Source organism: Bacidia gigantensis, assembly GCF_019456465.1.
Source record: "Bacidia gigantensis strain McMullin 20006 chromosome Unknown contig_249, whole genome shotgun sequence".
NCBI classification, from domain to species: Eukaryota; Fungi; Ascomycota; class Lecanoromycetes; order Lecanorales; family Ramalinaceae; genus Bacidia; species Bacidia gigantensis.
Window position 1 is genome coordinate 963,920 of NW_025408603.1, and position 20,075 is coordinate 983,994.

Genomic DNA, 20,075 nt, shown 5'->3' on the forward strand with positions numbered 1-20,075 from the left:
TTTTTTATACCCAAACCCTGGTGTCAGGGGTCGTCAAACTACGCCCTGTATCGACTTGAATGCCATATCTACATATCACTTTCTGATGTGATCAAACGGCCCCCCTCTATCCACTCTGGTCTTTCTTTTCGAAAGCACAAGGCGCTCGCGAGATGCTGATACCTTCACCATTGGAATGTATATCAAAACGCCAACGCTGATGACCGTCGCCGCTCAACCATCCAAGCTATTTCCCAACGTCGATAATGAAAACAAGTATTTTACAAGGCATGGTTATATCCCCGCCCATCATAAGTGTTTGTGTATTTGCCACTGTTGGCCTCATACTTTTGGCCTCCGGTAGTTCCGAGGCCCATATGTCTCATAGCTTCTTGAGGCCAATCTTCTTGGTCTGAAGACCCTGACCTTGATATGTGGCCCCCACCTCCGCTCACGGTCGACTTGTGATCATTATTACCGAGAGACTGTCGGGCAGAAGGAAGGGTCCAGAGGTCACCTGAACCGGATGAATTGTGGAGCGTATGGTTGAAGGAAGGGTCGTTTTGATGCGAGAGGGAGAGGACGGGCTTGGACGAATACGGAGCTCGAGGTGGTGAGGATCCGTCGGTATCGAAATTAAAGGAGGCATGTGCAGGGTCCTGAGCTTCTGGGTCTTGGCGAGGATGGTTGCGAAAGGAAGAGTCCTGTGGGTAGGGCTCAGGTGTTGTGGAAGCAGTGGATTCTGATGTGTGAGATTCCGGTGGTAGATGGTGAGTCATATATGAGTCCTGCTGCGCAAATGCGGCTCCGGAGCTCAAACCAAAATCGTTAGCGGTAGGGGTTGGATGGTCGAAGCGGTGGTTCCTTGCCTCAGTAGGAGTATCCTCTCTGTCTTCTTCAGTTGAGCCGATGGGCGGACTTTCTACGATTGAGGTCTCGTAATTCGTTGCAGACATTTCTGATATTCCAGCAGGTAGAGACATATAATCATGGGCATGCAGATCCTTTGCTGGTGGAGATATTGTCTCCATGTTCCGGAGGCTGCTTCCTGCGCCGAGGGTACTGGCCATAGTGGTGCTTCTTGGCTCTGCTACTTCCGTGATTTGACTTTCAGCGCCATCGTTCTCGCGGATGCTGAACTGGGCGATAGTCCGTAATTTACGGGTGACCCAGCTTGCTAAGATCTTACCGCGCTGCTTTTCGCCCAGACGAGAGCGAGGGAAGTCACCCTTTGAGACAAAAGCAACGATGTCGACAATCACTTGATGCTCGCCAAGCACAGCGTTCACGATGACCGGTACCATGCTGGCCAGATACGCTTTGCGGGCTACCTCGACGAGAACGACTACTAGACCACCGGCTTGGAAAACGGCACTAATTCTGTTAGCTGAAAATTTCAGTAATGGCTAAACCAGATGCCTACCAGCCGTTCAGCACAACATGACGGTGGCACTTCTCGATCGAGTGCTCAATGTCCATAGGAAAGTGGCTCAGTCCATTGACTTCAAACGTCTCACCAATGGCGCCCAGAACAAATAGTACTTGCATCTCCACGGGTTGTCCACCAGGGCCAATGGGTCGAACAACATTGTGCAAAAATCCCAAATCGCCTGTCCTTACGTATGCCACATTCGGATCGCCGTCCTCCGTCCTTCCACTGAACCGCTCGTAGTCAAATGCGTCCTTGGAGCCATAAAACGACTTGACGCAAGCTTCCGACTGGACCCATATTTCTCCATACTCACCTATGTGGCAGAGTCGGCATGTCTCAGGGTTGACGATCGATATCTGCGTACTGACCGGTACCATACCCGAGTCTTGCAGGAGGAGCGCGTGCGGATCAGAGTCAGGGTCGACCGGATAGATCAGACCCCTGCGGAGGGCTCGAGTATCCAGCCAGAGCTCCACGGGCTCGATGCACATGTAGGATCGGGAGGCAATCATAGGGTTTAACACATGCGAATAGATTGTGTTGATTGCTGTGCGATCAAGCCCAGTGCCGGCAAAGTGAAGGCGCACCTTTTGGAAGATGTCGACCCTGGGTCTGCTTTCTGCAGATATCATCATATTCTTCATCTCGTGTAGTGTGAAGCCTTTACCTTGCATGGCGGTCATGGCATGGTCTAACATCTGGCCTGTAGCGTAGGTGTCTTTGATTTTATACCGAGACAATGTTGTGAAAAGCGTCAGAGGATTGGATGCAAAGTCCACAGGCGAAACCAGATATGTTGGGGCACCAACAAAGACTCCCATAAGGCTTGTGTGTACCATACCGAGGCCCATAGTGCTCCTAACACAGCCAAGAACGGGCCTTGAACTCGTCATTTGACAAGTCTCTTTTTGTACCTTACAAATGCCCATTATGGTATCATGGCCGAGTTGAACGGCCGTCCGTCGCTGGTCAGCGCTCCAGTAGGTCCATATCAAGACAGGGTAGTTTGGCTGTACCCAAGCAGCCTTTACAGTCAGACCGAGGTCGCGACATCCAGTCGATTGCCTTGGTGGTTTGGTCGTATTATAATACGAGGGGATGCCAACTTTTAGAACTTGAGCAGATTGCTTTATATGCTGCGAAACAATCTTTTGCTTTAGTAAATGATCCACATCTGCATTCACAAGCACTGCCTTAGCTCTAAAGTCGGCAATCATATGAAGGAAGGCCGGCGCATCCTCGTTTAGGCGATTCTGATCAAGAGGTGGAACCGGTATTGCAACCACCCCTAGGCAGAAGCAAGCATGTATCGCATATACAAATTCTTCAGAATGGGTGTACATCAGTATAAGATGGTCTCCAGGTGCCACCTTCACCTTGTTGCGCAGAAATTGCGCGACTGAAGCAACCTTGATGTCGAACTTCTTCCAAGTCACGCCCTTGCCTTCCCTGCCACGTCCATCGATCGTGCAATAAGCGAGCTCCTCCGCTTGTCTCGCGACTCGCCATTGCAACAAGTCTACAATGCTTGAAAAGTTAGTAAGAGGTGTAGATGTCCTGTCGTCGATGACCACTTCACGGTAGTCTACGCCAGAGTATTGCTTGTCCTGATGTTGCAATATTTCTTGCCGGGCTATTGTGGATTCATGGGACCATATCCCTCCGACCGGATCGATTCCCACAGGCAAATTAAGCACGGCCCTCTCGACGCCAAATTTAACATGCACACAGGGCAACGAACCCGTGTCAAATTCCTTCCTGCAAAGCATGTTCCCAATCTCTTTACGGCCGTTCTTCACGACTCTCGGAAGAGTGTTGTGAGCTGTGATCATGACGCAGAAGACTCGGAGTTGATGCACCTGCATGAGAAATTCCATCGTCCTCTCTGCTAGCGACTCAAGCAAAGCTATATCCAGTTGGCGGGGAGGGCCACCTGGATTAGCTGGTGCAGTTGATGCAACCCATGACTCGAGAACAACCACGGGTAGGTGTTCATCATTGACAAAGATATCGAAAGCCGTGGCGTCGTGAACTTTCGGAATGTTCCTCATGATCGTTAAGATGAGATGCTGGACGAAAAAGTAGCGGTACTCGACAATTTCCGTACCATGTTCGACCCATTCAACCTTCTGTCTTATCCGGTCCTCATAGAGCCCCAAGACGAAGATCTTGCCTTCAATGATGCAACCTAGGAGACCAGTCCGCAGAAACTCTGGCTCTACAGCCATCGGCGTCGGGTTACCTTCTTGAAATTTATAAGGCCTCGCGTGAAAGATCGTTTCTGTGTGCTTCGGTAGCGCCCAGAAGCCCCCGGATAGTGAAGGGGAATCGACCCAGATTTCTCCAATCACGAACGGCGTGCACAAAAGACTTGTCTCGGGATCCACCACAGCAAGTGTTGCATCAGGTATGGGGTAACCGAATGCACCAACGCGTACACAATTTTGCTCAGTCTCTGCTCTTCTGCTAGCGTCGTCGCCCATGGCCACAACAACAACCTCATTAGTTTTCAAAGCTTCTTTGTCCAGCAATACCTCACTCAGCTCAGTTCGAGCTTTTGGAGTCTTGGGTTTCTTAGGTCCACCGCCGATTAAGCTTCCATAAGTATTGGAAGGGGCAGGATTCGGGTTTTCAGGTTTTCCATCAACGCTCTCAGTATCATCGGCCCCGAACATCCCAAGAGGACAACCCATCCTTTCCTCCCCTCCAAGCCAATCTCGCACACTTATCACCATTCCTCCATGCTCTGGTAAGCATAGCATTGGAGCAACGACTTCTGATGCCCTTGGATTGCGCAGTGGACGGAACCACCGGTCAGCCAATACTTCGTGAAACTCACTGTCGACGGTCAGTGTATCAATCAGACATAGCTTCACACTAGCAAAATTTGGTTCAAACTTCTTCATGAAATTGCGCGTAGCCATGGGATCTGTCTGATAATTGTAAGCAGCAACTTTCAAACCAGGATAATTTGCTACTAGTAGCGTTGCCTTGTGTTTCGTAATTAGATTCGCGTAAAGCCCTGGAGTCTCAATCGCCAAGGGTTCAATCCAGACAGCGGTATGGCCTCCGTAGACTGTAAGCAAAGCACCCAGTATAAGGCCGATGCCTTGTCTAGGGTCAAGGTAGCTAAGAAGGGTCTCTCCAGTGCTCGGTCCCGACACCAGACGTCCATATTTGTCCCGCAAGCCAGCATCAAAAGTATCATGGCCGCCTGTGGGAATGGTGTGGATGACCGCACTGAGACATGCCATTTGATGCATTATCGTCTTGTGGCTCATTACAACACCGCGCAAATCCCCTGTCGGTGCTCTGGAGAATTCAATATATGCCAGATCTGGTACGACTAATGCGGGTAAGTCTTCCTTTTTCTTAGGGTGAAAGCTTCCAAATTCGTTAGTCTTCCACCATTCCACTCCACGAGGCCAATTCAACTTGTTAGCCGTAATGTCCCTCTGAAAGGTTTTTAAATTCACATCAGTAGTCAACGCCAAATGCGCTTGGGTGGTTGTGAGGATTAAGTTCAATCTTTGGTAATCCGCCAGATTGGTGGTTGAAACGTCAAATTCTGTGATTGGGACCGCGACTACACCAGCGATGAAGCATCCTAGGAGAGCCACAGTAAAGTCTATGATCTCCACGTCCCGGTATATGAGGGCCACCCGATCTCCTCTATATAGATTACTCTTGTCTCGAATGACCTGGGCAACCTTCTCCGCTCTGCTAGCTAGCTTTTCCCACGTGATAGAGGAGAGTTCTTTGCCTTTTTGATCTAACACCCAATAGGCTGATGACTTTGGGTCGGTCTTTGCCCGATGGCGTAAGACTGCTGCTATGTTTTCGAACTTCGCCATAGGTATGTTGTTGTTATGTGGGTCGTAGACGGCGAAAGGCACTTCACGAGGGTCTAAAGGCAAGAGGTGTCTGAGTGTACCAGCTGGTGGCAAGTCGCTGTTTCTCAACATCGGCGGCGCTGTGTTCGCAGTAGGCGAAAAGGCCTCGGTAGTAGAATATCGCTGAGGACCGCCGTAGCTATCGCGATTGCCATCACCTTGCTGCCCTGCAAAGTCTTCAAAGTACGCTTGGTTGAGGATCGTTGACCGTCTCGTTTGATCGTCACTTTCAAAGCTACCCAGGTTTGGTTGACCATTGTCTGGCGCGGGATTGAAAGCGTACTGACTCGGATCACGACTAGTATTGTACGAGTCACGACCAATGGACGAGGGTCGTGGACTGGGGTTGCGTACTCCTAGAGTGGCCCCTTGTCCCACGGCTGGCTCATTTTGTGTTGCGACACCGGTACCCTCTTTCTTCATTTCCGGTTGTGGTGAGTTCGACTTCCGTGTGAGAGCAGCAAACGATGCTGAGCGCGAGCCGTCATTCGACGGATGAGAGGTATCTTCAGCATTGTGAATTCGCAAGCTGCTGCTGGGCTCGTCCGGTGGTGCTAAGTATTGAGAAAGTATCTGGGTTCTTCGTTTCTGGTAGCCTTTCTGGGTGATTTCCCCTTCTTCTAACTCGAGATCAAGTTCTCTTAACCTATCCTGAAGCTCAGGGTTCCTCCCGGCCATGCTGTCACCTGCACGTAATTCCTCCTCATGAGAAACTCGTAATTGAAGATTTCTTGGCGCGCGGAGGCGCACCTGCCGGTGCGAGATGCCGGGTTGCCGCTTCAGCGACCCGCACGCTCTGAAATCGGCGAGACTTACAGGCTTTGTTACAGGGAGTGCGGGGCTGGTGGGAGGGAACGAGGGAAAGGCGCCATTGCAAATATCAAGTTGATGAAGTAGCGTGAAAAGGAACGCATTGCATGCTTCAGCCCAGGTGAATCATCACGACAGACGTCATACCCAATATAGCTCTGCAATGAAGCTTGAGAGCAGACAGCAAGCAGACCTCAAGCTTCGTCTTGGGCCCGCGACTCGTCCTTTCACTCACTATTTCTATGTACACATAACCCTGACTCTTCTGGCATTATCACAGCAATTGCTGTATCTAGAGCAAGCCCCCAGGTATTCAATCATTCAACTGACCTCTGGCTTCTGAATATGAGGACCAAGCTGGGTACATTTCTCGACGAAGTCATGAGCAATCTGCAAATTCTGTGCGCCGCTTAACGCTTTGGTGATCATAGCTTCATTCTTCTCTTGAACGAGCCGGCGAAATGCTTTGATCAAAAACTCCGAAGCTAAGGCAACAGACCACGTACCAGGGATCGCATCGACAACTTGCTGAATATCGAACCATGCGCTGAATCTTGCTATGAGCTCGCTTGTCCTCTCGAGTCGGTCACTTACATCCTCAATGTGTAGAAATTCTTTTAAAAGAAAGTTGAACAGGACTGACTGTTCGTCTTGTGAGGGAGGAGTGCTGACATAACCATGCGTTGGGTGGAACATGCTGGCACCACCAAGAAGGCAGTAATTGACCGCGGTATGATAGTCACCAAGACCATGAGTCAGAAGTCTAAGCGCTTGTTCGTGCCGACCTTGTTGACCATCGAGTATGATCGATTCGGGGACGAGGTCTTGTTCATAGGGCTCAATACGCGCGAGGACTTGCTGAATATCGTAGGAGAATTCAGATCCGTGGCTGCCTCCGATAAGCTCTAGAAGTCGGAGACGGTCATGCCACCATGACTCTGCTAAAGCATTCTCCGTAATGTACTCTCGATATGTTGGCTTCGGTGGACGGAGTGCACGGTACAATCCGTACGTTTGGGCGAGGCTTTCACGCGCATGATATGAAGTTTTCAACATGTCAAGTACGCTGTCGAGATAATAGCCAATAAGGTCATTGGCGTATTGAAAATTCTTCTTCCCAAAGACTAAGTGTTCAAGATAGTCTTTTACAGCGTCAGGGGCACGCCGACGCAGGAGCATGACAACCTGATGAGGCTCCCATCTCACTTTACTCGCTTCATTGGTAAAGATCTGGACACCGACTGTAGGGTTTCGCCTAGCCAACCACGTTCCAAACTCATCGACAATCGCGTGGTCTCGTACATTGGTCAAATATTTTCGGACTTCATCCTCACCGTCGACAAGGCCTTGATCACGATCTTCTTCCCCTTCAATGATTCTTCGCCAAGTCTCCAGGACCTTTCGAGCTAGGCGACGACTTTGGTAGAGTCTGCTCAGAGTAAAAAGTCGAGAATCATTTTCAAGGATCTCGGCAGCTCGATCGAAGCAATCAAGTCCCGAGTCAACGAAAGAATACAGATCTTGTCTCTCAGCAGACGAACGCGAAGGGCGAGGTCTGACCTTGCTATCCAACATGAGCAAGATTCGAAGCAGCGCCGCATCAACAGTCTTGAAGACCTCGGTCTCACTGGGAATGCTTCCGAATCCTTTCCGCTGTCTCCAAGTATAAAGGTAACGTTTGAGCAATTGCAGTAATTCAGCATCAGCTATTGAGCTGACAGTATTGCTTATGAGTTGTTTGTATAACTCGATGATATGTACAAGGCCAGCATAAACCCATACACCTTCGAGACCCTCCACTGCCTCCTCTGCGAGAGGTGATAACATGAAAAGTATCACTCGCGGATCGATACCGCCTTCCATAAGAAGCCCTTCCATGATGCGCAAGTCAGCAGATGGAAGGTCAGCGATTCTATTTGGTAATTTCAAAGAGTCTGCGAATAGTATGATACCTGCTTTCTGCCGTAAGTATCCTAATGAAAGAAACTCCGTTTCCGTGGATGGTTCTCGGCCGCGAATGAGATTAAGGACGTGGACGATTGCTCCTCGATTAGCGCTACCATCTCCGCTTTCCCTTGATAGTATGGGTGAAGCTTGTTCAAGGGCTAGATCAAGTTTCATCACAAAGGGTGTCCTTGATAGAGACCAGATAGTGGACCCTGACCACAAAGCAAGCCGTGTAGAGTTTTTCTCCAAGTCGTCGACCAAAAGCTACTTCTTCTTTGTTCCGTGCAGCATCGGAGTCGCCGTCTCCTACCTCGTAGGATCCATGAATCGGTGATAGTTTTAGCCTCTTCATCATTAAGATAGCACCTATTTCTCCATGCGAAATCTTTATGGGAGTATCTACTGATCGCATACCGAAGCCAAGGGGAGCTGGAACTCTTCTTGAACCATTGGTGTCACCTTCAGATGGCCCCTGAGGTAATTTCATCCATTCTTTAGCCCCACTGTCATCAGTATCCCAGCTTTGAATTTCAACTCCTTTTTGCGATTCCCCTTCAAGACTTCTAATCATGGTAGCAAGGACAAAAGGAGCATTGTCTTCTAGATGTTCATTTGAGGCCTCAAACTCAGAGACCTGACCGTCGACTACCACCGCTGTAGGGTAGCAGCTGAACTCCATCGTACCACGCACAACATCGCCGTCGGTGTTCACAAAAAGTCCAACGCCGGAGTCCGTTGAAAGCGTACCTGTTGTCAACAAAAACTCGTTTGAAGTCGGGCTGCAAATATGAGGCTTCAGCAATTGTTCACGTGGCTTCGGTGGACGTAGGGAATCAGTCCGTGGTGGTACGGGAAGTTGTTTGCCAGATGTTGATAATGAAGGCGCAGTGAGTCCAGCATTTGACTCCCTTTGTATTTGAGATGAATCTTGATTAGGAGCTTCCTCAAGAAACGGGTCAGGGCTGCTACGGCCAGATCTGTCATGACCGGCTGGTGATGGGCTGAGTTGCCTCCGTCCAATGCCTCCGACTAGTGCTCCAATACTTGTGTTCCTTCCGTGACCTTTCTTCTCTTCACCTTCGCCAGACATAGGGCGAGCCGAACTCGACGCGCGGACGGGGGTCGAATTGTTACCTCCAGACACATCCTCAACTTTTCCGGTAGCAGAGTTTTCATCTAGGGAAGATATGGGAAAAAGCGAAATTTTCTGCTGATTCTCGACGTCGAGGAGAGCATAACCCTGACTGTCCGCGACACAGGCGTAGTCACCTCTGCGGCTGGATATCAGGCAGCTAGGATATTGAATGTCTTTGAGTCGTTGCACCTCATCTGCGATCCTGACCAGCCTCACTTTGTTCTTTACGCATATCATAACAACGACGCCGTAATGTGCTGATACATTGCCATTGTTCAGGTCTACTCCTCCTACCCAAGTGCAATTTTGGACTGTGACATTGTTGAAAGCAGGACTCAACTCAGGTAAGACGTAGAAACTGAGGGTGCCGTTGCAAAGTATACATGCTTTTTGTACCATTGGCAGCACAAGAATTTGTTGAATGCCAGGCTTGAGTGCGGCAGAACTTGCCTGTGCACTGTGAACCGGCTGTAATCTTGAAGCAAATATGTAAGAGGGCGATTGAGACTCGTCCGAAGGTTCGGCGGGAATTGAGACATAATGAAGTATTTCAGCTTTAGAGGTCCCAATGTACAGATTGTCAGCGCAGAGCTCGACGCACGTAACATGAGCCTCTCCGAGTTGAGCCTCGCCCGAGAGCGGAACGTCTTGTACCAGAGGCCGTAGCAAATACGATGAGGCTGAAGTCGTGGCTGCAAAGCGACCTTTGTCCTCTTCGTCGGTCATCATTCAGCATAGGTCATTTTCGGGGCTTGGTGAGCCCCATGTAGAAGGCTATCACTTCATCGTGATTGGTGTAGGAAAGCGCAAGAGCGGTGGCTTCGAGCCAATTTGGGGCGACTCACAATCTCTTGGCATGCCTCTGCCGTCGTGTTCTCAAGCCGGTCGTATCGCAGATACAGCTTCATGCACACCACAAAATCGCTGGCCTGGCTGAGGTTGTGAAACAGAGGAGTGACAATTGATTCTCATCCTGCATCTGGGCGCAAATGCACTATGGACGGCCTTCCCACCGCCGACACAGCTACCTCCCCTGACAGCGAATCAACGCCGACTGCAAAGCATTCAGGCACTTCAGCCGATGCACCCATAAGCAACGGATCCCTGGCGCAGGGAGACAACAAATTCCAGAACGCCATATCTGCATGGAGAAGTCGGTAGCCCCAAGCCATGGCTTTCACTCAATGACAGCTGACATATTATGATCAGACATTGATCTTACAAACCTTGTCCCAGAGCTTGATGCAATTGCCACCGATGTGGTTGCTCACCAAAAAGATGCCCTTCTGTCACGAAAAGAATTAGCTCAAAAGACGAAAGATTTCAGGAAGCTCGACGACACTGCCAAGCTTGTCGAAATCAAAAGCCTTCTCAAAGGTAAAGCACAGCGATCCTCTCTACCTAACTGTGCACTCATTATCCAATAGCTTACCAATCGTTTATCGACAACTTGACGAACCATGGCAAAACTGCACAGTCCGCTTTCTTACGTGTTTACTCGTCAGTGTCGGAAGCTCCAGACCCATATCCGCTCCTGGAGGCATCCGTCGATTCCTTACTTCTGTCGGAAGATACTCTTCCAAAGCTGACTACTGAGAACGAACACCTACAGAAGAACACCAGCAAGCTTACTGAGCAATTAGATATCTCTGAAAGACAGCTGGAAAAGGAGCGCGGTTCACGGAGACAATTGGAGGACGGCAGAGATGCAAAGATCAGAGAAATTGAGGCATCTTGGAAAGCGGTGATGGATGAGAAAAAGGACAATTGGGAGTCCAAGGAGCAAAGTCTCGAAGACAAGGTGGAGAGTCAAGACCGACTTCTCAACGAACTGAAGGCTAGCTACGAAGTCGCACAACGACTGGAGCAGGGTGGTGAGGGTTCTGAAGAGAAACGACAGAACTTTGCAAGTGCTGCAGAACTTGAGATCGTTAGCTCCGATCTCGACAGAACTGCTCAAAGACTAGCAGAGATAGAGGCTAGAAATGAGCAGCTGAGAACTCAACTTGCAGAGGCTTCCTCCATCGTTCAGAAGCCACACGAGCCTCAAGAAAATGCGGATGTTGCTCGTTTAAGATCTGAAAATTCTTCGCTCCTGCGAAAGCTAGACGCCTTACGGCTGGAAAAGGATTCTGATTCGAGGAAAAGAGAGGGTAGAGTCAAGTCTCTGGAGAAAGACGTACAGTCAGCAGAATCCGATAGAGATGCTCTCCGCGCAAAAGTCAACTCGTGGCGAGACTATACCGAGATCAAGCAGGAACTCGAAATATTCAAGGTATAGTAAAATGCACCAGACATATTTCATTGATAATGATGATCTACAGTCAATCGAGTTTTCGACTCTCGACGATGATCCTGATGGCGAGCATCTCGACGGGAATGATCAACCGAACGGCGTGCCAAAAGGCGGTGAAAAGGACTCACTTGAAAAGTTATTACTTGCTCGTAACAAGAAGCTGAGCAATGAGATGGCTATCCTCAGAGTGTCCCATCAGGATCTGCAGCTGCAGCTAGATTCACTAGAGGAGACGCTGTCGAGAACGAATGCAGAGCTAGAAAGGGCACAAAATTTAAATGCCACTCTAGAGTCAGACTTAGTGAAAGTGCAGCAAGAAGCCTCGAACGCCTTCCCATCGAACATATCTTCGGCTGGCACTTACACCTCGCGGTACCCTACACCTTCCTACAATGCAAACTCGTTTCCAAACCGCAAGGGCAGGAGCTCGCCAACGTCCTCTATAATCTCTGGCTTCGACCCTTCGAGTACATCAAGAGCCAACATGGACGCTATTAGAGCAGGTGAGCCCGTCGGTGGCGGCTCAGGAATCCTTCCCATGATTCAAGCACAGAGGGATCGTTTCAAACAGAAGAATGGCCAACTTGAAGAAGACCTCTCAAAACAGTATGCGACCGTCGCAACCTTGCGTCAGGAGGTAGCTTCACTGCAAAAGGACAATCTTAACCTATATGAAAAGTCACGATACATTTCGACGTACAATCGTAGTCAATCAACCTCAGCTAGTGCTTACGCCCAAGCTCCTCCAGCATCATCCATATCCATGTCCGACACCACCTCTTCAGGCCTTTCGCTCGATCGGTATCGCTCCACATACGAGGCCAACCTGTCGCCCTTTGCAGCCTTCCGTGGCCGGGAGAATACTCGCGCCTACAAGCGCCTGAGCCTCCCAGAGAGAGTCATTTTCTCAGTCACCCGAATGGTATTGGCCAATCGAACCAGTAGAAATGTCTTCGCATTCTATTGCTTGGCCTTGCATTTGATGATCTTCGTTATGCTGTATTGGATGCATTCTGTCGATGTGACCAACTCTGCTAGCAATCTCAGCGCTACGGTGGCCAAAGTTGCCGGGCCTCTTGGTGCCGGTGATGCTGGCGCGAAGGCTGGGATGGGGGCTGAGGCTGCGCACGGCGGCTGGGAACAGGAAGGATTCATTGCAAATCCTGATGATTGATACTGAGATCAGTAGCACCATAGCTACGAAAATAGAACTAAGGAGAGGCATCAAGCGAGCTGACAGCCTCGGCAAGGAGGTGCTCAGCCTTGGATTCATTAGGACTCCAGAAGTGAGGTCCAACAACGATCGTGGACTTTCTGTCATCCAAGCTTCCGATATTTGAAGATGTTTGGCTACGGAATCTACGTCTATATGGACGCAGGCATCCGAGAAGTCAAGGATCTTTACGTTCGTGAGAGGTGACTCAAGAAAAGAGTTACGCATTGCATTTCTCACAGTTTCTGGATGGAGGTCATTACTAGAGGAACGGCATACTAGAACAGCCGGTTTAGAGGGATCCGTATTGCTAGGATACTTTGAATACTAGCTGATCAGCCAGCGAGGCTCAGGACATTAGACTAATAGGGGTGAAAATAAGGAGGCAGCAATTCAGGAAGATATTGGCTGCTAGAATTACATCAGCGATGCGAGAGACCACGAGATTTAAATTGCGGTCATAGATAACAGGACAACCGCACGGCAGATAGCAAAATCGCTCGAAGAATAAGTTATTAAGCAATTTTTCAATTTTTATTTACGTATGGTCGCACGAATATCATGCGACGATCACTTCATTGGCGTCGTCGCTGTATGCTCATGCAGTATTAATTGACTCTCACATCCATTTCGCAACTCGATCAATACCCGGATCGTTTACGCCTCGAACCCCAAATCCTGTCCCTAATAAGTCCCTGACACTCCCAGCTAAGGAAGCGAGTGTCACCAAAGCATGGGTATCATAAGGTAAGAAGTAGAAAAAGCGATGATGATGATAGCGATGATGTTGGTAGCGAGGATGTTGATAGCGAGGATGTTGATAGCGATGATGTTGATAGCGATGATGTTGATAGCGATGATAATGATAGCGATAGTAGTGATACCGGGGATTTAGTTTAGTGGTGCCATGTGTCTACGAAACACAGTCCTCCTCCCAAGGTCCCCTCTCGTCGTCGTTTCCAGCGTCGGTGTTCAAGCATGCAGTCGTCACTCAATGCCAGAACCAGTACTCAGCCGCATATTCCTTCTCAAAGCTTTGGCCTAACAACCCCTGGCACGTCTTTGGTGCACTGCCGCCCGCAGTGTTGAGCCGATAAATCTCCTTGATCCCGCTTGCTGCATCGGCCGGCAAGACCGTATACGGACTTGGTGGCGGACTGGACACAGCGAGCTTCAGCCACGGCACCGCAGCGCTCCCATCCTCGCCCGTCTGAGCATCTGCAGGAGCGGTCACGTTGGCCTTCTTAGCAGAGAACATGACGCCGTAATCGCGGTCAGGGTTGCCCATGTTCAGGTTGAAGACAGGAGTGGAGCCTTGGTCAGGAAAGAAATGGTTCCCGGATTGCAGGAGGGAGAGCGCCATGTGCGTGTCCCGGTTTTGTTTCGCAACCAGGTTTGTGAAGCTATTGGTTTTGTCTACGCCGTAGTAACCTGTGGAGCAGGTGACATTGTAGAGCTTGGCGACGGCACCGAGGGCCGTTGGGGCGGCCGTTTCGCCTTTATCAGTGGGACAGCTGTAATTTTGTGTGCCTCGTCCCAGACCGATGTGATAGAGTTTGAGTCCAGGGGATGGAGGTGGGAGGCCATGTGCGTCCATTGTGATGTTGTCTAGATTGTTGCAGAAAGGTTCTATCCTCCGCAAGACGGCATCTTGTATGGCGACATTCGAAATGTAATTCTTCAACGAGAAGTCGAGGCTTCCAGAATCAAGTGGTGAGTAGATGGGTATTGCGGAGGTAAGATATGCTATTGATGATATGAGAAATATGGAGGACTTCATGTTGGAGGTCTTGGGAAAAAGAGACAGAGGACAGAAGATGGCTTCAACTTTCGAGAAAAAGAAGGATACAGCAGAGTTAAGGCTCTAGGGAGGAGATTGAAGGATCCAGGCAGCACAAGGATGCCCAGCCACGTCGGCACAGTAGCTTCAGAAGGAAGAGCACTTCTTCGCTGCGAAGAGGTGTGGCAGCAAGAAGACGAGGGTGGATGAACATTCAGCACGAGAGAGGCAGCGTAGGATCTTAAAGGAAGCAACATGATGCTATTCCGGGGGCAGCGTCTATGCAACACCAAGATAGAATGGCATTTACCAAAAGAGGGCAAGATGATGGTCGTCCGGTTGGGGGGCAGGAAGATGAGATTTTGGCTGGTTCTCTATTTTCGGAGTCAGCGGTAAGACGGGCACTAGACCTGCCGCGAAGTCCTTAATCAGACGGTTCAGGCTTCATTATTTCTGTTGCGTCCTTCTAGATTGGCCCCCTCCCAGAGCGGGGAGCATGAAACCCGGCGGCTCTTCTGCCATGCAGCTCTAAGGTCAACCAGTCTAGTCGGTCTTCTCCTTCCTGCTCCCCATTGGCAGGCATCACAGACCATCCCGTCGGTCCTGGCAGACACGGATGACGACAGACGGGACCTCGTAGGCTGACGCAGGGTCGAAACAAGACACATCTAAGCACCGTTATCTGACAGATCGACCCTGACGACTGTTGAGGACAATGGATCTCAGTTCTCTCGATGTTTGTTCTTCTCATGCTCTTTGTGGCAATCTCCCTGCCAGATCTATTTCTGGAGCCTCCCCAGATCCACTCGGTTGCATCCTCTAGTGTGTCCGCTGAAGTCAAAGCAGGAGAGCAAGCGATTGGCCACTAAATCGGGCTCTCAATCCGGCCCCACTCGGGCGCCTAGCGACTCAGGGAGATCTTCCAACGGTCAGGTGCTGTAGATTATCTGCAGCCTATCACAAGCTCGGCTTTTTGCTTTAAACGCTATACGGCTGCCTCATCATGCAATTTGGTAGGTTCAGCAACGTCCTTATCCGTAGCTCTTGTCTTGGGTCCGGTAGATTGGCCACATGGTCACGGCTACTTACACGGACCGCCGCGCTTGTGTAGAACATTCGGTGGGGTAGAGTAATCAATTGCGTGCTGGCCGGACCTCTTCCCAGCTGCTTGACGTGTGCTAATCTTGAATGTGCCTCACGGTCTGTAGGATAGTATATGAGGTGTCCAGAGCCATAGGTAACAATAAACAGTGCGAACTCAATCCACATCTGGTACTGGTAGGCCGTCAACCATTTTCACCATCCTCCCCAGGTCGGCTAGGGCCTTTTGACTTTTCTCCTCTCGAAGGGAATTTGCTTCCTCTTCGCTGACCAATACAAAGTCGTGTTTCAAGACCAGACTACCAGTCTTGACATCGCACCGCTTTGCAATCGAGTCATCTGCTGGCTGGAAGTCTACTAGCAAAGAGCTTTTGACGCCGAACACTGCATCAGATGTTTCGTAGGGATCACCGCGAAGATATAACGCAGTGATGAGGTGGTCATACCCCGGCTTCTCAAACATAAAGTGCATGTGCGCCGGTCTGTAGGGGTGTCGATGTAGTTTGCTGAGAAGCTTGCCCACGGGCCCGTCATTAGGGATTGGATACGAGACGGGTTTGATAGCTTTGAACCAGAAGTTGCCGCTGGCATCACTTCTCATCACGCAACGACCATCCGGCCCCTGTCTGTCTTCGTATTGGACATCATAATGGCCAGAAGAATCGGTCTCCCACATGTCTATTTTGACGTCGCCGATCGGCTGGCCCTCACTGTCACGTATGGAGCCAAGAATTAGGCATGGCTCCCCATTCACATCGTGAGACACCATGTCACCGTGGGGCGTCTCCTGAGCTTCGTGGGAGTGAAATGGGCCCAAGACCGAGCCTTCAGTGGACTGGGGTGGTTTGGGGTGATCAATACTGTCGACGAGGAGAGAGAGCCCAAGAATGTCTGATAGCAAGATGAACTCCTGTCTCGTGCATTAGTGAGGACCCTGGCGTCGTGGACGGTGGTTTCAACTAACTTGGCGAACATCACTACATATTTGACCAACGGCGGTCAAGAAATCGATTGCCGCTTTCCATTCTTTTGTGCTGAGCCTTGTCTCCCTTGCAAAGTCGTGTAAATGGCTGACAAGCCGTTCAAGAACGTACGTCAGGCGAGGGTCATCATTCTGGCTATTGATGCGAATGACGTTCTCCGTGATGTTATCAACGGTCAAATCTTTCATTGGTAAGACCTTGATGTCGTTCTGATCCATGTCGCGAGCATCAGATCAAATTTCAGTCTAATTGAGTAAGATGTTGCGTTGTAGAGGTAGCGGCTGCGGAGGCCAGATACGGCCGTACAGTCTTCTAATGATCGGAGTCGATGAGTTATCGTCCATCGTGCCTTTGTCAAGCTGCATTCTGACGCACACGGTGCAGCTTTTAGCGGGGTCAAAAGTTGAGGCGTGGTGCAGGTGAGCAGTAAAGGCAGCGGAAGTGGAGAGCGGCAGATGCCCGCAGTTTCAATCTAGTCCCCGCCTACGCCTCCCTCCAAATGCCTCAACTACAGCAAAATATTGTCGACTCTTTGTCGAAATCTAACATAGCACATCTGCTCTGTGAGTATGGCCACGGTGACAGTTCTTGAGCCTGCTGCGCATCGACATCTTGAGCAGGCGGAGAGTTCAACCTCAAGAGCACCATCAGCCCAGCGAGCAGCCAGTACTTCTTATCATCACCCGATATCTTTTGAAGCGACTTCTCGACATGTCTCCACTGCTGTCTCTTCGAATATTGAAACGCCTCTACCTGATTACTCAACGGACAATGATCCGTTCGGCCTCTCAACCAAGCTAAAGCCAGAAAGTGAGATAGAGCTCCTACGTGCCAGCACCTCCCGGAAACGAGATGGTTTGGGGCCGATAACTTTCAACAAAGGCGCGTACAAGGCGAAGAAGCTTCAAGATTTCTACGAAAGCCAGAACGATAACATCGCACGGTGGCTGAAGCCGGTGGACGAGCATGTCCGGTCTGCAAAAGAATTTGATGGCGCCAACAACCTCAGGTTCCAGATTGCTGTCAAGGGTTCCTTCGCCGCCAACATAATACTTGCCATCTTGCAGGTTTACGGCGCTGTCTCTTCTGGCGGGTCACTTTCCTTATTCACCACCATGGCGGATGCCATCTTCGATCCCTTGTCAAATATCATGTTGATCATTTCACATCACGCAATCAAGCACGTCGATCCACGTCGTTTTCCATCTGGCAAAGGCCGTGTAGAGACTGTTGGCAACATAGTGTTTTGTATGATGATGACATGCGTCTCCTTTATCATTATTGTTCTGTCAATCATGGAATTGAGAGAGGGCCAAGACAAAATCACAAAGACCTTTAACATCCCGTCAATCATCGCGGTAGGAATCGCCGCCGTAGCAAAATTCGGTCTTTTTGCATATTGCTGGGCCTTGCGGAACATGTACAGTCAGATCAGAATATTGTGGGAAGACCACCGTAATGACCTTTTCATCAATGGTTTTGGCTTGCTTACTTCTGTTGGCGGCTCGAAGTTAGCATGGTATATTGATCCTATAGGAGCTACCGCTCTTTCTATTTTGATCTCAGTGCTGTGGATTCATACCGCTTATAGAGAGTTCCTGCTCTTGATTGGGGTGACAGCAGACACGCAGATGCAGCAATGGATTACTTACATTTCTATGACGCACTCGCCGCTGATACATCAGATCGATACGGTCAGAGCTTACCACTCTGGTCCAAGGCTTCTAGTGGAAGTCGACATCGTTATGGACAGGAGAGAGACGTTGGAAGTCTGCCACGACACCGCAGAAGAGCTTCAGATGAAGCTCGAGTCGCTGCCTGATGTGGAACGGGCCTATGTTCACATCGATTTTGAGACTAGCCACAAGCCGGAACACTTTTTGAAGAAAGAATTGTGATATAAGCGACATGTGCCTAATTAGGGTCTGCAGCATCTTTCTGAAGCTGACATGCTTCCGGGCGTGTGGCGTGTGATATGAGCATGCAATAGAGTGCATTCGTTTAGTGATACCCAATGATAGATGCAACGAAATAAGCTTATCTTCCTGATGCTGACATCGTAGTCTGAGCATTGCTTTCCTTACCCTCTCGGCTGGTGTCAGACAGGTCACTTCATGCATAGTACATCCACCACGTTCGACCCCATCTCCAGGCCCAACAATACTCTCCCATCCGGGCGCCTTCTTCTATCAATTCTCTTCAAGTCTCCAAACACCATCGGTTCAAACCAAGCTCTGTGTGCCATTTACTTCGTCAGATCCAGACATTTCATCACTAGCCGACGGACGTCTCTGTCGCACCCATTCGGAAAATCGACCTCGCCTCCCTTCTACTAGCGCTGGATGCCGGAGTCTTATATAATGCGCCAAAACTTGCAGCATTCTGTCAGCCTGGCGGCAAAGCAAGGTGTGGCTGCTCAATGTCAAAGAGTTTGACTTATGAGAAGCTGTCAATGAGACTTGATCACGTTCGTCTTGGTCATATGATTGTGGATTTGTACGAGGCTGAATAGGGGTTGGAAAGGCGCTTGTGACTTCGTTCAGCGGGCAAGGTATCGGAGGTGAAGGTTTTGACATTCTGAATTCATTCCTGGAAAGGGGAAATCGCTTCTCTCACGAAGCGTCAGAAGTACGTAGACAGAGAGCATCATTTGTGACAAATCGATAAGGATCGTAGAGCTCTACAGGTATCGTGGCGCGCTTGCACCGCCGAAGAGAAAGGAACGTTTACCTTACAGCTCAGAATCTGACGAGCGTTACTCTCACCGAGGGGTATCTTCTCCACCGTGCCAAATCCATCTGGCGATGATGACGGTCCAGCCGTTAAGTCCAGCATCAGCACAGCTTCCTCACATTTCAATAGCTACTCATAGCGACCTGCTGAATGTTAGTAGGTACCGTCACGGCTTCAGCATATTATCGTCATACATATACACCACGCACCAGCGTCTCGCCAACCTACGCCTCCACGCCTCGCGATGAGGATCCCACTGCTCCATTGACCAGCTTCCCCTCCCTCTTCTTGCGTTCATCGTCCTTATCTTGACACTTGCCACATTTCTTCGGGAGGTATTTTGTCTCGCCAGTTTGTGAACAGTTTTCACATTCACGGTTGTCCACACTGTCCGTACAATATTCCCATTCATGGTCATAAGTTTTTATCTCTCTACATTCACGGCAGCGGACCCTGTCAAGCATTAATTACTGCGCAACTGAGAGGCGATTGCACTCGTACTCGAACACAGTCTGGTGGCCTATGGAGATTAGCAAACGCGTCATCATGAGTCATGAGTGTAGACATACACATCCTAAGGATGACTGAGGGTAAAGGGCTGATGCAGCGGTGGCTTCTGATGCTATGGAGGAGTTGTAGTCTTCGCTCCTGTGGCCTGTATTGCTTGGTTGAAGGGATCTTGCTCCTTCAGAGTACGTCGCTAAGAGAGCGTAGGCACGTGGCGAGGCGACTCAGTGCCTTTTTAAGATTATGCAATTTATCTGAAGTGTGTG

General features: G+C 49.9%; 5 protein-coding genes across 5 annotated transcripts; 2 read left to right on the plus strand and 3 right to left on the minus strand.

Moving 5' to 3' along the window:
- Positions 1-260: 260 nt before the first annotated feature.
- KY384_006498 (uncharacterized protein) lies at positions 261-9,925 on the minus strand (the record flags this gene model as incomplete). The annotated part of the gene is made up of 4 exons (XM_044814992.1): positions 261-1,353; positions 1,403-6,123; positions 6,445-8,273; positions 8,320-9,925. 4 exons carry the CDS (start codon positions 9,923-9,925, stop codon positions 261-263), a joined length of 9,249 nt encoding a protein of 3,082 aa, XP_044668092.1.
- A 267-nt stretch (positions 9,926-10,192) lies between these two features.
- KY384_006499 (uncharacterized protein) lies at positions 10,193-12,666 on the plus strand (the record flags this gene model as incomplete). Its single annotated transcript, XM_044814993.1, has 4 exons — positions 10,193-10,349; positions 10,406-10,573; positions 10,624-11,471; positions 11,521-12,666. The coding sequence occupies 4 exons, from the start codon at positions 10,193-10,195 to the stop codon at positions 12,664-12,666; spliced, it is 2,319 nt and encodes a 772-aa protein (XP_044668093.1).
- Positions 12,667-13,696: 1,030 nt separating this feature from the next.
- KY384_006500 (uncharacterized protein) lies at positions 13,697-14,485 on the minus strand (the record flags this gene model as incomplete). The annotated part of the gene is made up of 1 exon (XM_044814994.1): positions 13,697-14,485. One exon carries the CDS (start codon positions 14,483-14,485, stop codon positions 13,697-13,699), a length of 789 nt encoding a protein of 262 aa, XP_044668094.1.
- Positions 14,486-15,743: 1,258 nt separating this feature from the next.
- Positions 15,744-16,787, minus strand: KY384_006501 (uncharacterized protein; the record flags this gene model as incomplete). The annotated part of the gene is made up of 2 exons (XM_044814995.1): positions 15,744-16,496; positions 16,551-16,787. 2 exons carry the CDS (start codon positions 16,785-16,787, stop codon positions 15,744-15,746), a joined length of 990 nt encoding a protein of 329 aa, XP_044668095.1.
- Positions 16,788-17,138: 351 nt separating this feature from the next.
- Positions 17,139-18,467, plus strand: KY384_006502 (uncharacterized protein; the record flags this gene model as incomplete). The annotated part of the gene is made up of 1 exon (XM_044814996.1): positions 17,139-18,467. One exon carries the CDS (start codon positions 17,139-17,141, stop codon positions 18,465-18,467), a length of 1,329 nt encoding a protein of 442 aa, XP_044668096.1.
- Positions 18,468-20,075: the final 1,608 nt, after the last annotated feature.